Source organism: Arvicanthis niloticus, chromosome 6 (genome assembly GCF_011762505.2).
Source record: "Arvicanthis niloticus isolate mArvNil1 chromosome 6, mArvNil1.pat.X, whole genome shotgun sequence".
In the NCBI taxonomy this organism is placed as follows: Eukaryota; Metazoa; Chordata; class Mammalia; order Rodentia; family Muridae; genus Arvicanthis; species Arvicanthis niloticus.
The window spans coordinates 26,319,671-26,339,445 of NC_047663.1; the positions used below are offsets into that span (position 1 = coordinate 26,319,671).

Genomic DNA, 19,775 nt, shown 5'->3' on the forward strand with positions numbered 1-19,775 from the left:
TCAACACTCCAACATAAAACCCTTAACCACGGTGGACTGCCAGCATCTCCAGCGGATCGCAGAACCTGCGCCGGCCGGGAGCGCCAGCTAGTCGGCTAGCCCCCGCCCCCGCCCCCCTCTCTGGAGGACCGTGGGTGGACGCTCTGGCAGCACGCCTCTCGCTGGTCCGGGCGGAGGTGGGCGGAGTCAGCGCCACCCGGGCCAGGGAAGCGGAGGGTGGGGACACTCTTGCCCGGCTCTCGGTGGTGCGGGAGCAGCAGCGGCCGCTCTGGTCGGCGGACGTGCTGCTGAGCAGTCCCGGAAGCGAAGCAGCGATGGCGGAGAGTCCAACTGAGGAGGCGGCGACGGCGACGGCGGGTGCCGGGGCATCAGGCCCAGGGGCGAGTGGTGTTGCCGGTGTGGTCGGCGTTAGCGGGAGCGGCGGCGGGTTCGGGCCGCCTTTCCTGCCGGATGTGTGGGCGGCGGCGGCGGCGGCGGGCGGGGCCGGGGGACCGGGGAGCGGCCTGGCTCCGCTGCCAGGACTCCCGCCCTCGGCCGCTGCCCACGGGGCTGCGCTGCTTAGCCATTGGGACCCCACGCTCAGCTCGGACTGGGACGGCGAGCGAACCGCGCCTCAGTGTCTACTTCGGATTAAGCGGTGAGCCGGGGTTTTTCCTCCCTCACCCCGGAGCTCCAGGGCTCGACCTTTCCTGCCCCCCCCCAACCTTTCCCCATCGGGGCTCACTCCCGCCTCATGTCTTCCAGGCCCAAACCCTGCGGTCCTCTACTGACGGGGCCTTAGTGTTGCCCTTTCCCACCCTCCCTCTCTCCTCAGCGCCCGGCCCTAAAGCCCAAACAGATCCACGATTGCCCTCGGGCCTACCCCGCCCCTTGCGACCTCCGGTGAGCCCTGCAGCTCTGTTCCAGACGCCCTATCCCTACCCCCTCCGGTTCACCCGAAACCCGACCCTTTTGCTCTTCTGTAACACTCGGTCCCGCCCTTCGCACTTCCCCGCTAACCTACCCCACCAGCTTACTTACCTAAAGGCTACCCTCAGGCCCCACCCATAAGTCCCCCCATCTCTTCTAGAGTCCCCGCTTGGAACATACTCTACCTGCATTGCCCAGTTGTAGGCTCGAGTCAGCCTTTTTTACCTTTCCATTCCTCATTTTCCCCACCATATGGTCCTTTCCACGAGTCCAGATAGCCTCCCTGACTTTCCAGCTCATCTTTTGAACCCCCGTTATGGTCTCCCCATAGCTGTCTCTCACACCTGTCCCAGAAACTCAGCGTTCCTCCCATCTCTCAGTATCACTCTGCATTGTAATATCCTATTCAAGAACTTTTTTTCCTGTATTTACTCCCTAGATTTTCTGGTTTACTTTTGTGAAGCAGATGTACTCCGTTCAAATATAGGAACAAAGGGCCTAGGGCCTTTCTGTGCTTGTGTTTTTGGGTGACTGATCTTAGATCATATCACTTCATAGATAAATATGTTTTGCAAAAGTGCTCACTTAGTATAGTGCCTATTGCATGGCAAGGGATAAGACTGTTGAGCTATTAACTCTGAAACTTGTTTCCTGGTGACCAGACTTACTCTTTTCATACCCCTTATCTGGATATTATCCCAAACATTCCAAGTCCCCTCAGGTGTCTGCCTAGCTACATATTTTTCAAGTTTTTAATAAAAAAATAAACTACACCATGCGTGTAAAGTACTTGGCACAGTGCCGGACACAGAACAACTTCACAGATACTGCCACCTCGAACTTAAACTCAGAATACAACTCTCAACTCCTTAGCTGTTTGATTCTCCTAGTCTTGATACAGCTTTGAGTTTGGCCTGGACAAACTTCTTTGTTCTGTTACCCTGCTGTGTCCCCAGACTAACTCATAATTGACTTTTTCTGAGTCAGTTCTCAATTGATCCATTCTAGTTGATTACTAACCCAGAAGTTCATCCATCCTAGTTACTAAATGTCGTCTTTCAGAGATGAGATTCTGGTAATTCCAGAGGATTCCTTTTTCCCCAAAACAACTTCATCCCATTAGTTTCCTGGACACACAGGCCATGGTAGACTTGCTCCCACTGGCTTCATATAGTCTCCTTACCAGCAAAGTAAACCCATATGGTTTATGGAATAAGTTTTTAGTTAGTTTTGAGAATATCTCTGTGCTCAGTTGTGATACCTGGGAGATGGGAAGTAAATGAGTTTCCACATGGGAAGAAGTAAGAGTGAATGGGATATGCCTTTTCCAGGGTGACATCTGGTATCATTGGGATGTTGGCTTATTTGTCTTCTCTCAGTACTCCCCCCCCCCAACAATGCCCCTTTGATAATAATTGTTTCTGCCTGCCTGACAAGTATTCAGCTGAGATTTCTCAGCCAAAAAGGACAGTGCAAACATTTTCAGTACCAAGCACCACTCTCTCAAACCCTGGGCTCACTGAGGTGGTAATAGCTGTCCCTCTCAAGGGATTTCCCTCTTCCTTCCTCACTCCTCCTACCTCCTCTTGGTGTTATACAGGGATATCATGTCCATTTATAAGGAGCCTCCTCCAGGAATGTTCGTTGTACCTGACACTGTTGACATGACTAAGGTAGGTAACTTGATGGGGGAGGGGGAGGGGGAATTATGGGAAAATTGGGCACATAAAATTGGAAAGACCTAAAAAATGATAATTCAGCTCTCCTCTCTGATTGTTCAGGTGAAGAAATCAAAACCCCGAGAAAGTAAGTGGGTTGCCCAAGGTTATATACAGTGAGAAGTAGTACAGAATCTTAAATAGGTCTGTTGTTAGAGTATACACAGGTATTGTTTGGCTTAGAAAATCCTCATATTGACAAGCTGTACCTCTTGTTCCAGCTTAGCTATTAACAGACCACTCTTTGCTCTCAGCTGCTCCACTCTAGGTGATCCGTGTGGTCAACTGCCCATTACTCCCCATCTCTGCTCCATCTCAGCATCTTGATTCTGACTGTAGTGCTGCTAGTCAGGTGCAAGGAAGGCAAGGATGAGACCGTCTTGGCTGAGGTGTTCGTGGTACAGATTTCTAGTCTTAACGATTTAGAGTATCTCTCACCCCAGAGACCTATCCTCTCTTGTCCTCTACACAGGAAGCTTCTGCATAATAGTCATGTTCTTCTGGCATATATATCTAGGCTTCTCTCGTCATTAAATGTTCTACCCTTGGGAGTGAATTTGTACATAAGCTGATGTTGGGGGGAAAAGTCAGATAACCTAAATCTAGGGTTTTAAGCAAAAACCAGTGAGTTGAGATTTCCTAAAGTAAAAACTCAACTTTTATATTTATATGTGTGTGTGTGTATATATATATATATATATATATACACACACACACACACAAACTTTTTTTTTATTTTGAATAGACTTTCTTTTAAATGAATTTTGTTTTCTTTTTTTCTTTTCATGTGATTGGAAATATTGTTCTGGTGACATGCTGTCTCCATACACATGCTAGGGTAGTATGCTAATCTCTGAGGCTGTAAAATTGATGCCAGTTGCCTTTGCTATTTTCAGAGTTTGCAGACTAGAATATAACCTACTGTGTTGCCAGGGCAGTGTAGGATTATAGATTTGAGGCATGGGAGTACAAGGTCTTTTTCCCTCTTGCCGGTTAAATTCTGAGCATACTTAAGTCATTAGTTAGGAGCCTTTGAAAAAAAGCATAGAATCGAGTCAGCTCAAGTTTGCTTCCCTTGAAGGAAAATTATGTTCAATAATGGAATAATTATGAGCCGGGCAGTGGTGGCGCACGCCTTTAATCCCAGCACTTGGGAGGCAGAGGCAGGCAGATTTCTGAGTTTGAGGCCAGCCTGGTCTACAGAGTGAGTTCCAGGACAGCCAGGGCTACACAGAGAAACCCTGTCTTACAAAACAAAACAAAAAAAAAAAAAAAAAAAAAAAGAGGAATAATTATGACTTGTGGAGGAAGAGAAATGAACTTAATGTTATGTTTTTAGGAATACTGATTTATTTATTTATTTATTTTTACAGCAGTGTTAGAAATTTTTTGGGGGGGTTTCCATTGGCCATGAGTGGGCCCTGATTTTTTTTTTTTTTTTTTTTTTTTTTTGTAGTAATCTTTGGCACAGTAGTTTTGATCCTCTGGAGGAATCGAGCAGACAGTCTTTGCATCCATGTAGTTATCAGTTCTGCACTGTTGTTGGCACTGGTGCTGTATCCTCCAATCTCCCTTCTTCCATTCATCTTCCCTTCTCTCCTCCTCTTCCTGTCACACACACACAGAATGGACTTGCATCATAAGCGTGATTAATCTTGGCAAATCCAAGCATCTCAGTCAAAATATGTACTGACTTCCTAAGCATAAAAACTTAATTTTATATTGTATATTTTATATATTTAGGTTCCATTTGTTGTCCATAACACCAATCAGGGAGGTCTGGTGGGAGAAATAAAACAAAACTTGTTTTAAGGTACTATTGACAAAGGTCACTTTGTTTTGTTTTGTTTTGTTTTGTTTTTTGAGACAGGGTTTCTCTGTGTAGTTCTGGCTGTCCTGGAACTCACTCTAGACCAGGCTGGCCTCGAACTCAGAAATCCACCTGCCTCTGACAAAGGTCACTTTTTATCTTGGTCTTTAACTTTTGAACATAACCTCTGAGCAAGGTGTATGATGGTACTCCACTGTAATGGACTTTCCTTACATTGAAGACCTATGTACATAAGTGAGCCCAGGTGTTCATTGTGTATGGTGAGGATGTGGACCATGAATACCAGGCAGTGCATGCTGTTGGTGACAGCTTCTGGTGGTGGGAGCAGGTGGAGGCTAGGAGGGGTTGTGGTGGGGCGTCACCTCACAATTTTGAGATGGGGTTTTATTTTGCAGATTCATGCATTGATCACAGGCCCATTTGACACTCCTTATGAAGGAGGTTTCTTCCTGTTCGTCTTTCGGTGTCCACCCGACTATCCCATCCACCCACCTCGGGTCAAACTGATGACAACGGGCAATAACACAGTGAGGTTTAACCCCAACTTCTACCGCAATGGGAAAGTCTGCTTGAGTATTCTAGGGTAAGAGGAGACTTCTAAGAGGCCAAGTTGGGATTAGCAAATGACCATTCTAGGACAGCCTTCATCAGTTAAGGTTCCTCCTCTGAACTCACAGCACTGAAGTGACTGACTATTCAGTCAATCTCAGGATGGCACGTGACTGGTGTTCTAGATGGACAGGAGTAAAGTCACGTTATTACATGTAAGAAACACCTTATGAAGTGGTTTATTGAGCATGGTCCTTGAGCTGCCACAGCAGCATCTGCAGATGTGAAAGTCTCATCCTAGAAGTGTATTTCAAGTTCTGGGGTGTGTCCGCAGTCTGCTTTCTAGAGGCCATACAGATGACTATGCTCTATGCCCCTTTGAGAACTACTCTCTTAGGAAACATTAGGGCCTTACTTTTCCCCAGAGGCTTGAGAAAGGCTCCAGGTCTGCTGTGTTCATGCAATAGGTGTCTGATTGGAGTCTCTTAATGGATGCCTTTGGAGGCAGTGGTGCTAACAATGATTATGCTAATTTAACAATTGAGTAAAAAAATCTGAGCCTGGAAATAATACCAGATATGAAACGGGTGTCACATATACTCCTTGGGTGCTACTAGGAATTTGCTTTGTGGAGTTCTTACTCATTCTATATCAGTTGCCTTTGTAAGTTTAAAACTCAGTATGAAGAATATCTTGCACATATGGTGGCACACACCTTTAATCCCAGCACTTGGGAGGCAGAGGCAGGCAGGTCTCTGAGTTCGAGGCCAGCCTGGTCTACAGAGTGAGTTCCAGGACAGCCAGGACTACACAGAGAAACCCTGTCTCAAAAACCAAAAAAAAAAAAAAAAAAAAAAAAAAGGAAAAAAAAAAAACATCTCGTAGCCAGTTTTGGATTCTTTTGTAGTATAGCTTTCCTTGAGGTAGAAAGTATATGTTGAATGTTGGAAAGTTGCTGTAACTTTTGATGCTGTTTTTTTCTTGCATCCAGCACATTTCTAGGTTTGTCTGTGAGAAAAGCAGCTGAAGTACATTAGAAATGTGGTGGTCTCTCTCTCTAGAACTCTCAAACCTATAGATAATATGGTACACTCAGCTGGGATTATGACAGCCGGAAAGTCCCATTGAAGGAGAGATACAACAAGGAGATCTATCATAAGTCCTTCATCTTGTTAGGCTGCATAAGTGTCTTTGAGGTGGGATTGGGTGTGTGTGTGTGTCCCTTGATAGTATGGAAATTAAGTCATGGGTTTGGTATGAAGTTTGTTCTTGAAAGTATGTGTGTAGTAGGTTCTCCCTCAGTAAGCTAATATGGAGCCATCCTAGATACTAGCTCATCCAAAGATGGTGGTTGAGTGAAAGCCGCAGAAGTTTGCATGGTAATGAGATGTCCACTCTGAAATAGAGATTTTACACGTATAAGAGTCATGGAGTAAGAAGGTTCTTACGTAGTTTTAGTTGGCTACATCAGCTTTTTGGCCTAATTCCCTCTCTTCATAGCTAGACATAACTGTTAGGGTGACTAGCTGCTGAAGTAATGGAATGAGAACTAACCCTGTTGATGGGAATTGCCGTATGTAAAGTGGGGAACAGCACTGGGAGAGAGCAGTCTCTGGAGTTTCTGTTCCATACCTGTGACTTGGGTTTTCCTCAAGTGTAGAGGGGAAAGGGCAGTGGTTAGTTAACTTAAATAAGCCAGTCATGGCTCAGGTTGTGTTCTGTTTCCATTTCTCATGCCATCTTGTTAATTAACTTAGCTAAACTAAATACCTGTCATGTATGGTAGGACATAATTTCTGTAAGTTCAAGGACAGCTAGGGCTATGACCGTGATACCTTGCCTCTAAATAAATAAATAGTGACACCCTGCCTCTAAATAAATAAATAAAGGGATGAAGGAAGGCAGGCAGTCGTTGACGTTGAAGTGCCCCACTCTACTACCTAATGTGGCTTAGCCAAGAGTGGTGTAGTACATGCCTCTAGTCCCTGGCATTTAGGAGGCAGAGACAGGAGGATTGCTTTTAAGTTTAAGAATAGCCAAGGTTGTATACCAAGACCCAGTCTTTTTTTTTTTTTTTTTTTTTTAAGTGTGTGTGGGAGATATTTTCCCTGGTGTTCAAGTTGTTTTCTATCTGATATTTTAGATATTGTCAGACTCTGCACATTCTGAAAATACACCATTGTTTCTGTCTTAACAGAGTTATGGGTCTTTAGAGAACTTGACTCTGCTTGTCTTGTTACAGGGCTGAGTCTATAAACTTCAGCCTGTGTTCTGATAGGCAACAGCTCCAGTTACCTGTGTGCCTTTGATTAGCTGCTCTCCCTTCACCAACTCTATCACCACCAGTAACTAATTACAAGCTCTTTGAAGTCACAGGTTAACATTTAGACAGCCTTTAGAGTTATTTTCCCTAACTTGGGTTCTTGTTTTGGTAGGTTGGTCTTCCTTGACCACTGTTTCTTTTCTAGATCAAAGAGAGTCTTTTCAGAGTTTTCGTTCTTGCTTGCTCTCTGTTTTCTTCTCTTTGATTTGATAAGAGAATTTAGGCTTTTGGCTAGTCTGGTGAATTAGGGTAAAACAGAGGCTGGGAATTTCCCAAGTGTTAATAGTGAAAGAGCAACTTACAGTGAGTCACTAATGGTGGTGCTGCTGCTGCTGTCAGGGTTCACTGGCTGTTCTCTGCATCACCCTCGTCCTCTGATGTGTTTGCAGTACGTGGACTGGCCCTGCCTGGAGCCCAGCCCAGAGCATCTCTTCTGTGCTTATCTCCATCCAGTCGCTGATGACTGAGAATCCCTACCACAATGAGCCAGGCTTTGAACAGGTAAGGACTATTGGGCCTTGTGCTGAGACTGCAATACCAAGGTCTGTAGGTGCTCTGCTATCCTGAAGAGTCCTTTTTCTGTTTTTCCGCCTAGGATAGCCCCACATAATACTGATACAGAGAGAAAGGGAACCCACATAAGTGCTCTTTTTTGCAAGAATTGCAATATCAGCTGGGCATGGTGAAGCACACCTTTAATCCCAGTCCTAGGGAGGCAGAGCTAGTGGGTCTCTGAGGTTAAAGCTAACAAAGTCTGCGTAGTGATTTCCAGGCCAGCTAAGACTTCACAGTGAGACCCTGTCTCAAAAAGGAAGAAAAGGGGCGGGGGGGGGGGCCGGAGCAAGGAAACAAACAAACAAATAGTTTTTTTTTTGTTTGTTTTTTTTTTTTTTGTTTTTTTTTTTTTTTTTTTTTTTTTTGGTTTTTCGAGACAGGGTTTCTCTGTGTAGTCCTGGCTGTCTTGGAACTCACTCTGTAGACCAGGCTGGCCTCAAACTCAGAAATCCGCTTGTCTCTGCCTCCCAAGTGCTGGGATTAAAGGCGTGTGCCATCACCGCCCGGCCAAACAAACAAATGTTACAATAAGATTGTTAAGTATTTGGCTTGGGTTAGCCTACTTAGTCGAGGTAAATGTTGTCATTTGGAAATCAATTTTGAACCTATTTTGGGAGTTTTTTTTAAATTTATTCCATGTAGATGAGACTGAAGTTAGAGACATCAACCACCATAAGAGTAGCGGGTGCCCTGAACTGCTGAGTACCTCTGCAGCTCCATGCCAGTGGGTTATTGAGTGTGTCTGCATTCTGCAGGATCACCTTAAGGTCCTCATAGTGACTACTGCCCTGCTGAGCTAGCTCCCTCCCCCCAACCCCACCCCCATCCCGTTTATAATACCAAGGATTGAATTTACCAAACTTAACCATGAGCTACTTTCCTAACCCTTTGAGTTTTTCATTTTGAAACAGGTTCTCAGGAGTTGTATAGGTTGGTCTTGAATTCTCTATATTCCAAACAGACTTTGAACTTTTTTTTGTAGGATTAGTTTTTGTTACTTGTACTTGAGTATATGTTGTGTGGTGTACATGCGTGCACATATGCACATGGCATGGAAGCCAGAAGAGGATGTCATGTGGAGCTGGAGTTGTAGTGGGTTGTGAGCTGCTAGATATGAGTACTAGGGTCCAAACTTGGGTCCTCTGGAAGAGCAGCGACCACTTAACTACTGAGTCATCTCTCCGGCCTCCTAGACCTTGAACTTTAGGTCCCCTTGCTTCAGTCTCTGCCGATAGTGGGGATCACAGACAGGCCTGTGTCACCAGGTCTTTTCTCTAGCTATCTATTATTTTGGAGATAGGCTAGGTAATTAATTATTTGTATAGTTAAAGGAGCTAGTCATTAGTTAAGACAGGAATATTCTAGTTGACACTGCAAAGAAAAGGGTGTAGGAAATACACATTTGCCAGTGCTGTATGCCATACTGTGCTAGTCCTGTATATGTATATTGTTTAATATTTATGCTAACTACGAGGTAAATATGTCCTAATATTCAGGTGAGGAGATAGAGGTTTTCTTTGTTTTGTTTTTTTGTTGTATTCTTTTCCTAGATGGTCTCATGTAGTCCAGGCTTAACCCCTTCCCCTCCCCCTCACCCCAATCCAGAAAGGACCCACTGTGTGTGTGTGTTATGCACGTGCATGTTTGGCATAGAACCCTAGGGCCAAAGTGCCTTTTAACTTATTTGCATTTGTTTAGCTCCCAACATTTGACTCTGTTTATTTCGAATGTTAAACATTGTTCCTTTGATAAGTTTGCAGCACTTCAGAAATAGAGGAGCCTATAGACAAGAAAAGAAATTAGCCAGGCAGCTCTAGCATTGTTCCCCATTAATCTTTACCTAATAAGCCTTTTATTGAGACTCAGAATAATCTGATGGATCTAGTTTGCTAATTAGTTATTTGACCTATAATAGAATGGGTGTTTTTATGTATAGGGAGGTCAGGGGTTCACAGTTGTCTTGGATTTACAATAGGAAAGGTATTCTTTAATTCTTTGACTGTATGTGTTTGGGTCATGTACTCTGTATTAACTGTGAAATATCTTTGCACTGGCTTTTCTCTTTGACTAAATGGGTACTATGGCATCTGTCAAATTACAGGAAAGACATCCAGGAGACAGCAAAAACTATAATGAATGTATCCGACATGAGACCATCAGAGTTGCAGTCTGTGACATGATGGAGGGCAAGTGTCCCTGCCCTGAACCCCTACGGTATGTGTCCCAAGGACCCACTAAGTGTTCATGCATTTTGGAGATTTGGTTTGCATCTGTGAGGACCTTTCCATCAGAGTTTGTTGTCAAGAATGATAGAACAGAAAGAAAGCTGGATTTTTTTTTTTTAAATTCTTTTTTATTTGCTTGTGTTTGTTTTGTTTTGAGACAGGGTTTCAGTATGTATGTAGCCCTGGCTGTCCTGGAACTTACTTATAATGTAGACCAGGCTGGCCTTCGATTCACAGAGATCCAGATGCCTCTGCCTTCTGAGTTCTGGAATTAAAGGTGTGCACCACCACACCTGGCTCCAGCCCTGCAGTCTTATGCTTACTGGGCAAGCACTTTACCACTGAGCCCCAGACTTTCGTTTTTTTATCTGCTGCTTTAAGATTTGTTTGTATATTTTATGTATATGAGTGCACTGTAGCTATCTTCAGACACACCAGAAGAGAGCATCAGATTCTATTACAAATGGTTGTGAGCCACCTTGTAATTGGTGGGAGGTGAACACAGGATCTCTGAAGAGCAGTCAGTGCTCTTAACCACTGAGCCATCTCTCCACCGAGACGGGACTACTATACTGAAGATGGAGTTGGTCACTTTTGCTCGATTGGCTGGCCAGCAAGACCCCAGGACCCACCTGTTGTGTTTCCTAGAAGCATTGGGGTTATAGATGTATGCCACGCCCAGCGTTTACATGGGTGCTGGGAATCAATCTGCACTCTGATCCTTATGCTTACTTAGCAAGCACTCTGCCTACCAGACTGTCTGCCCGCCTCTTTTGGATTTCACACAGGGTTTTAATTTTCAGGATAAGCTGGCCTGAAACTCCTGATCCGCCTGCCTCTGCCTCTGTAGTTTTAGAATTACAGACTTAAAATCATTGTGTCCAGTCTGGTTTATATTGTTTTATTTTTTTGGTTCATGCTTTTAAAGAGCAAGTGGCTATGGTTACTCAAGAAGTTATTTAGAATTTTTCTGTTTGGGTTTTTTTGGGGGGGAGGCAGGGGTCAGGTTTCAAGAAGCTCTGGCTGTCTTGGACCTCACTGTTTATACCAGGCTGGCCTCGAACTCAGAGAGATCCACCTACCTCTACCTCCCAAACCCTGGGATTGAAGGTGTGTGGCCACTCTGCTGGACCTCTCAGTTCTTTAAGAGTATAAAATGTGATGGAAAAAGTAGTGTGTGTCTTCACGGAGTCTCTGGATCACGCCCCTGATGAAGGCTGAATGGCCAAATGAGAGCGAATGCCATAGAAACCTACTTTAGTTTCATTTCTGAGTGCCCAACCCCGAGGAGCAGAGTCCGAGTGCGGCCTTCCTAAGAGGGTGGGTGTGTCTGTGCAAATTAAAGAGCTTGGATACTAGAGCGAGATTTCCTGGAGCTAGACAATTGTGAGCTGTTGTGTGAGACATGAACCCAGATCCGCTAGAAGAGCAGACAGTGCTCTTAAATACAGAGCCATTTTTCCAGCCCCAAGGAGGATTTTTTTTTTGGGGGGGGGGGGGGTTTCGAGACAGACAGGGTTTCTCTGTGTAGCCCTGGCTGTCCTGGAACTAACTCTGTAGACCAGGCTGGCCTCGAACTCAGAAATCCGCCTCCCTCTGCCTCCCAAGTGCTGGGATTAAAGGCGTGTGCCACCACCCGCCCAGCTCTTACTTAATTTTAATTACATGGATGTATGTGTATGCATTCATGTGAGTGCAGTGTCTAGGGAGACTAGAAGAGGGGGTGTCAGGTGCCCTGTAGCTAGAGTTTACAGGCAATGTGAGCCATCTGACATGGGTGCTGAAAACCAAATTTTGATCTTCTGTGACAGTAGGTAGACCTTTCTCCAACCCACAATTTTTTTTTTACTTCTTTTTTCTTTTAATGTGTGTGTACATGTTTGTGCATGCTGTGTGAAGGCCACAGATGAATGTCGGGTGCCTTTTTCTCTATATCCACCTTTTCTAAAACACTGGGGAGAGATGCCATGATCCATGTGTGGATGTCAGAGTTCATTCAGCTTTGTGGAGTTGCTTTTCCCTTTCTACCTTTACATGGGTCTGGGGATTGACCTCAGGTCACCAGGCTTGTACAGCAAGTGCCTTTACCTTCGGAGTCATCACCAGCTCACCACCTCAGTGTCTGAGACAGAGTTTTTAACTAAACCCAGAGTTCTCCAGTGATTAGACTGACTAGCCAGCAAGTCCAGACATTCTCCTGTCTCTGTATCCCCAGTGCTTAGGTTGCAGGTATGTGCCCCACACCCACCTTTACTGTGAATGCTGGGGGTCCGCTCGCAGGCCCTCCCTCATGCTTGTACAGCAGGCACTTAGATGACTGATTCCAGGTTATTGTTTGTGATTTGAAAAGGCCTATGCAGACAGGGAACAATGAACATGAAATGAAAGGAGGTTGGGATTCAAGTAGTCTGTGTTTTAAGTGCTCTGGTTCAGTGACTAGAATTACAAGAGATGTCAATTATTAACAGTCATCTTTTGCCTAGTGCCTGTTTTTTTAAATTTTTTTTATTGTTTTTTTTTAATTGTTTATTTTATGTAGATGAGTAGCTGAAGACACAATAGTTATCTTCAGACACACCAGAAGAGGGCACCAGATCTCATTATAGATAGTTACGAGCCACTATGTGGTTGCTGAGAATTAAACTCAGGACCTCTAGAAGAGCAGCCAGCACTAAGCCATCTCTCTAGCCCTTATTTATTTATTTATTTATTTATTTATTTATTTATTAATTAAAAGTTTGTGTGGGAGTCCTGGAGAGATGTCTCAGTGGTTAAGAGCACTAACTGCTCTTCCAGAGGTACTGAGTTCAATTCCCAGCAACCACATGGTGGATCACAACCATCTGTAATGGAGTTTGATGCCTTCTTCTCGTGTGTCTGAAGAGAGCAATGGTGTATTCACATACACAAAATAAATAAATAAATCTTTTTTTAAAAAAGTATATATGGGAAACTAAATCTGAATCTGGAAATACTCATTTGTTTAGAGAGAGAGAGAGAGACAGAGAGAGAGACAGAGAGAGACAGAGAGTGTGTGTATGAGAGAGAGATTTTTTTTGTATTTTCCAAGACAGGGTTTCTCTGTATTCCCTAGAACAGGCTGGCCTCGGGCTCAGATCTTCCTGTCTTCGCCTCCTGAGTACTGGTTTGATTAAAGGGGAATGCCACCACCCAGCCAAGAATGCAAGAGCCAGTCACTCTTTAATTGGTATTAAGATTAGGAAGGGAAAGTGGGACCTGTGCCTTATGTTTCCAACTGCTCTGTTTAATTCCCAGGGGCGTCATGGAGAAGTCCTTCCTGGAGTATTATGACTTCTATGAGGTGGCCTGCAAAGACCGCCTGCATCTTCAAGGGCAGACCATGCAGGTAAGACAGTCTCTTGTTACTGAAGAACACACAGTTCTTGTTCTTGAAGCCCCACACAGAACATAGACAGTTGCCCTCACACAGGTCTCATCCACATCTCGTAAAATGTCACAACTAAAAATCCTTTGTCCTGTGAGACCAGAGAGAAGACTGACTTGCTTCAGAACATGAAGAGATGGTTTCTAGTCATACTCAGAGTCAAGTAGGAATGATTTGTTCCAGAACGTACATTATAAGCCTTTCCTTTCTAGGGAAGTTCTTTAAACTCTTTCAAGAATATCCAGCCTGCTCAGAACATCAAAGACGATAAGACACTGACTGTAGGCATTCTGTCCCTGACCCTAAGGGCTTGCAGAGAAAAGTGACTTAGGGTAGCAGTAGTGTAGTGTAGTGTAGTGTAGTGTATGGTGTTGATTCCCGATTTAGAGGTAGTAACTGGTTCATTTTCTACTGAGGACATGTGTTCTGGCTTCATGTAAGAAAGAATAGGCTGTGGAGCTAGGAGATGGCTCAGCAGACGACCCAGGTTCAGTTCCTAGCATCTACTTGGCAGCTCACAATTATCTCAACTCCAGTTCAGGGAGTCTGACCCCTTCACACATAAAGGGCAAAATACCAATGTATAATGTATATATAAAATAGAAATTAAAAAAAAGAATAGGCTGTGGTGGCTAATAAGATGGCTTGATGGATAAGGTAGTTGGTGCACAAGTCTGGTAACCTGAGTTTAATCTCTGGAACCCATGAATAGATGGAAGGAGAGAACTGGCTCTACAAGATTGTCTTTTGTCCTCCGACATCTGTATGCGTGCCATACAATAATAATGGCTTGGTGGTTCATGTCTATAATCCTTGCACTTGAGAGGCTTGAGTGGGAGAATTGCTGTGAGTTAGAGGCCAGCCTAGACTAATAAGATCCTAATGAAATTTCTTTTTTGAAATGCAGGTTAAGGAAGGACCTGAGACAGGGTTCCATTATGTTGCCCTGCCTGCTCTAGAACCTAAAAGTAGACCAGGCTGGCCTAGAACTCGGAGCTCTGCCATCCTCTGCTTCCCAAGTTCTAGGATTAAGGCATGTATCACCACATCCAGCTTAAGTTGGGCTTGTTTTCACTGTGGAGCAGATGCCAGCAGATCTCTGAGTTTCAGACCAACCTGGTCTGTACTCTGTCTCAGAACAACAACAAAAAGGAAAGGCTTGGGCTGGATAGGTGAATCAGAAGTTAAGAGCACTGACTGCTCTTCTATAGGTCCTCAGTTCAGTTCCCAGCAACTACATGGTGTCTCACAACCATCTGTAATGGGATCTGATGCCCTCTTCTGATGTGTCTGAAGACTGCAACAGTGTACTCATATAAATAAATCTTTTTAAAAAGAGAGAGAAAAGAAAAGCTGAGAGTCCCCTGTTTTAGCGATCAGTTCGTTGGATCTGGATGCCTTACTTAGAAATGGGGTAGCTTGGCTGGATGTGGCTACCTGCAGTCCTGGTTACTAGAGGGACGTGGCAGGAGCATGCAGTGTTTAAGGCTGCCTGAGTAGTTGAGTGAGAACTTTTCTTCAGGTGAAGAAAGGACTGATGGTTTTAGCTTAGTGATAGAATTGAATTGTCTGGCATGAAGAAAAAGGGAGGTTCAAAATTGGTAATCCCCAAAAGAAAGAGAAACCGGGTGACTTAGGCCGTTGACTAAGCTCTCATGGCTTTTCCCAGCTCTTCTTGAGCCGTTTGTATTTATGCAACACCCTTACAGTAGTTGTTTGTTTCCTGGTAGCTTCTCTGTCCACTTACCTATCTTGAGGACAAGGGAGGATGAGGCAGGCTAAGGATGGACTAGTTCCTGAACTAGTTCTTAGGGTACATTAGAGGAAGCCAGCCCCCGTCTGTTCTCCATGAGGAAATTTCATCACTAGTACCTAGTAGCAGTTACAACATTAGGTTGTGAAGGAACACTGTTCAGTGAGAGAAGAGATGGAAGGAGCAGGTTCTGGGGAGAGGGAACCAAGGTGAAGGAACATTTGAAGAACCAATAGTCCCAAAATAAAGATACAATCTAGCTTTAAGAACTTTAACCTTCATGAATGAAAAGGATAGGTAGTTGTCACAGTGCCCACCCTGACACCTGCTCCTGAGTGTAATGTGTGAGTACTCATAGGGGCTCCAGGTCACTGGAGTGCACATGCAGCCACAAAAGAAAAAAGTGGAAATGGGTTTGTGAGGAGGGAACAGAGGAGGGAACAATGTACGTTGTGGGTTTGTTTGTTTGTTTGTTTGTTTGTTTTCGTCTGTGTGTTACTGCTATGAAAAGAAAATTCCCATTTGAACCCTGGCCATGTGAATTTGCTACCGTTAAAGCCCTATATAGCATTCTCTTTCTCTGTATCTGTCTGTCTGTCTGTCTGTCTCTCTCCCTCCCTCCCTTCCTCCCCTCTGCTTCCCTCCATCCCTCCCGCCTCTGCCTCCCGAGTGCTGGGATTAAAGACAGTTTTACTGTATAACCCTGGCTGGCCTGGAGCTCATTCCTATATATTATTTTTAAAAACTCAAGTTTGTTGGCTGGTTAGTTGGTTGGTTTTTTTAAAGTATACTCCAGTCCAGCTACAGCTGTTTTTGTTTTATATATTTATACAAAATGTTTAGTGATCTTTGGTTGGTTAGGTGTGGTGGCCGACACCTTTAAACCTAGCAGTTGGAAGGTAAGGACAGGCCCAAAGGCCAGTGTGGCTGACAAAGTAAGCTCTAAGCCACCCGCAGCTACTCAGTGAGACAGACCCTATATAAAAAAAAAAAAAAAAAAAAAAAGTTAGTGGTCTTTGATCTAGAAGAACACACAGAGAGAGATGAAGGCTGGGTGGCTCTGGGGCATTGCCCAGAGACCTGAAGAGGAATATCCTGGTAGGGCTCTGGGAAGTCAGCACTCCTGACTTTTAGACTTGCCTGTGACCTTAGAAAAGCAGAGTGTTCTTTGTAAAGACAGAAGATGAAGGGAGATTATTTTCTTGAGTTTTCAGAGATCGAAAACACAGGCCCTTAGGGCCAGTGAGGTGACTCAGCAGTTAAAAGCACTGACTGCCTGTTCAGACTCCCAGTTTGATTCCCAGCACTGATACAGCAGCTGTCTGTAACTTCAGTTCCTGGGGATCTGAAGCTATCTTCTGGCATCTATGGCCACTGTACCACATGAGCTGCACAGACATACATGTAGGCAATGTACTCATACATATTAAATAAAAAATCTCAAAAACAATTAGAAAGCACAGGCTCACCTAAAGATTATGGTCTCCCTTGATACTTCTTTGAATTCCTCCATATCCTCTTTTGCATATTGGCTTCTTTTCAGAGTGCAAACATATTTTAGTGTTAGCCCAAGCTAGACCTATTTGGGGCAGTAATACATTATTTTATTTGGAACCACTTGAACCACCTGTGCTTCCTCTGTCCCAGAAGGTGAGCTTGCATTTCAAAGCTGCACTAGAACCAGAGACGTAAATCTTACATCCCCTTGTGTTTTTTTTGTTTTTTGTTTTTTCTTTCACAGGACCCTTTTGGAGAGAAACGGGGCCACTTTGATTACCAGTCCCTCTTGATGCGCCTCGGACTGATTCGACAGAAAGTGCTGGAAAGGCTTCACAATGAGAATGCTGAAATGGACTCTGATAGCAGCTCCTCTGGGACAGAGACAGACCTGCATGGGAGCCTGAGGGTCTAGACCCTGCTCCCCTGCCCCTCCCTAACTCAAGAGTCCCAGCAGAGCCCCTCCCCTCACCCCAGGGACGGAGAGGCACTGTGCATCTCCCTTCAAAAGTGTTGGCATCCCGCAAGATGGCAAGAAGCAAGCAAACTCAATCCCAGGGTGTGGGAGTGGGGCTGTTCCCAATCTGACCTCCTTGGTGCTGGAGCACCTAGGGCTATAGTCAGTCCTGGATCAGGGCCAGGGTACTTGTGTGAGAGTACCTGGAGTGATGGCCTCTGGCAAAGCTCAACAACCAACACACCTCTCTGCAGGGCCAGCTAATTAGGGATAGGAGAAGACAGAAAATGAGAACCTAAGCGGGAGCATGCCCAAGTGGTTTATAAGGATATCTGGGAGTTTGGGTGGGGGTGCTGTCCATGACACTTAAACAGTCTGGTTGGTTATCTGTTTGTCTTCAGTCTTGAAGCAGGGCTTCCCAACATCCTTTTCTTCCCCTTCCCTATAATTTCCCATGGGCCAGCATAACTTTGTTTTTCCTAATTTATATAGTCACTGTTCTAGACAGACCAAAGACAAGGAACAGTGGTGGAGTCTGGGCTGCTGATCAGTAAGCTTTACCTAGCACCTGAGCACCTTCTCCCTCACACCACTTCCTCTGCATTTTAGGTTGCAGGTAGAAGGTAAGCCAGCTAGGACTGAGCCCAGGTCTCTGTGAAGCCTGCATGGGCGCCAGGAAGCTGCTCACTGTGTCCCCACAATCACTGATTTGAAAGGTTCCCAGCACAGGCAGCTGCAGCGGGTATGGGATTTGAGCCACTACATAAAATAGTCTCTTACAGATTTTCCTGAAGAGTAGTCAATGAGGGTGTTTTCTTGGGGTGGAGCATGGGAAGACTGATGCTAGTCCCTGTTTTTGTTTAGCTGTTATGTCTGTCATCCCTGTCCTCCCTTCTGCCCTACCCCCATTCCCTGGGGATTTGTGAGCATGGACAGCCAGTGGCTCGAGGGGACTGTGGCTGGGACTCTGGAGACTCCTCCCTTTATCTTTCCCTCTTTGTCACTGGCGCTGTTCCTTTCTTTGAATTTAGCTAGTGATCCTTCAGCTGGTTGAGTAAGAAGTATGTGTTTTCAGTGGCTCGGGGTCAAAAGAACCCATCCTTCCCAGTTTGATACAGTTCACACTTTTCAGGTTTGCTGTTCTGGCTCCCAGTGGGTGGTTAGTGATCCACAGGATGCAGGCCTCTGGCCAGTGGCCAGCCCTGAGGAATGGAGAAAACTACCTGCCCTGCCCGCCCGCTGCTATAAAGGTCTCTGCCTTGTGGATCATGGGACTCCCTTGGAGAGATAGGGAGAAGATAGGGCACAAAGAGGGACCTCTTGGAAGGGCAGAAAGAGAACTGGACAGAGACAAGTCTCTTGGGGAGCAGTTTTGTTTTGGCTAATGGAGGCTGGGACATATGTGGAGGTTGGAAAAGAGACCCTGCTTTCAATTTCCCTCTTCCATTCCCAGAGCTAGTCCAGGGCTGAGAATGCCTTTGGTCTGTGGGTCCAGTGTTGTCTGTCATCCATTAAGTGTTCCCACTTTCAAGTGACAATCTTCTCCTTGGCCCTGCCATGGGGCAGAGCATGTCTGGCATAGCAGCCTGACTTTTATGCCCTAACTTTAAGTTGAGGAAATATATGCACAGGAGTCAAAGAGATGTCTTTATATCTGACTGTACATAAATGAAGTTTTCTTTTTTTTCCTTTTTGGTGCAATAAAGTTTGTTTTGGCAGAAGGAGGAAGCGCCTGTGGGTGTGGGAGGGTTTGTGTAAAGAAAACAGAGAGTCACCTGGGCCAAACTGCCAGGAGGTGGGCCTGAGTTTTCTAGAAGCTGAGAGTGGAAAAATCTGTGGAAAGAACTATTTGAGGTTGGTTTTCTATCATTTGGGAGTGGAGGGCTATGGCCTCAACAGTCGATGACAGGAACACGCAACCCTGAATGGATTCAGAAGGAGCTTTCAAGACTGGGAGTGAGCACATCTTGTGATGGCAGATGGAGTAAAGAAAAATCAGCCTGTGCTACCTGATGTCTATGTGGAGATGCCACTTGTATTTCAGTGTCCAGATACTGACCCAGCATTAGGATCTGACAGCTTGTAATACTGGGTTATAAACTCAAGCCTCTTCTCCATTACTATCTCATTTATGTGCTGACAATTTTACTTTAACAGAGCTTTTCCTCTTGATTGATCATGAGTGCAGAAAGAAAGAACCAGTACACGATGTGTCCTGCCAGCCTGTACTGTAAGTGCAGTGATAGGGTAACGTAGGCTAGTACAGCCTGGCTTTAGCTTTGGCACTGCCTCTGGCATTCACTCCCCTGTGAATCAGATAACTGCTTAACTGAAGGTGGTTGTGAGGATGAACGAGCAGTGTATGTGAAAGAACAGGGTGGGTACTCAGTAACTCCCCAACTTGAGTCTACATGGCTGGTAGGGGACCAGTAAGAAATTTGGACAAATTGTTCAGTTGCAGTGGAACTGTGCCCTGCTTGCTTTCCTCTACCTACCCCCAGACTTCTGTTTCCTTCACACAGTTCGGTCTCTCTAATTTAGAACCTCTACAG

The 19,775-nt window shown here is 45.0% G+C and overlaps 1 protein-coding gene across 1 annotated transcript; it reads left to right on the top strand.

Moving 5' to 3' along the window:
* Positions 1-202: 202 nt before the first annotated feature.
* On the top strand, positions 203-18,944 carry Ube2z (ubiquitin conjugating enzyme E2 Z). Its single transcript, XM_034504953.2, has 7 exons — positions 203-637; positions 2,510-2,582; positions 4,854-5,041; positions 7,720-7,831; positions 9,987-10,099; positions 13,387-13,477; positions 17,011-18,944. Exons 1-7 carry the CDS (start codon positions 315-317, stop codon positions 17,179-17,181), a joined length of 1,071 nt encoding a protein of 356 aa, XP_034360844.1. The 5' UTR covers positions 203-314; the 3' UTR covers positions 17,182-18,944.
* The last annotated feature ends 831 nt before the right edge of the window (positions 18,945-19,775 follow it).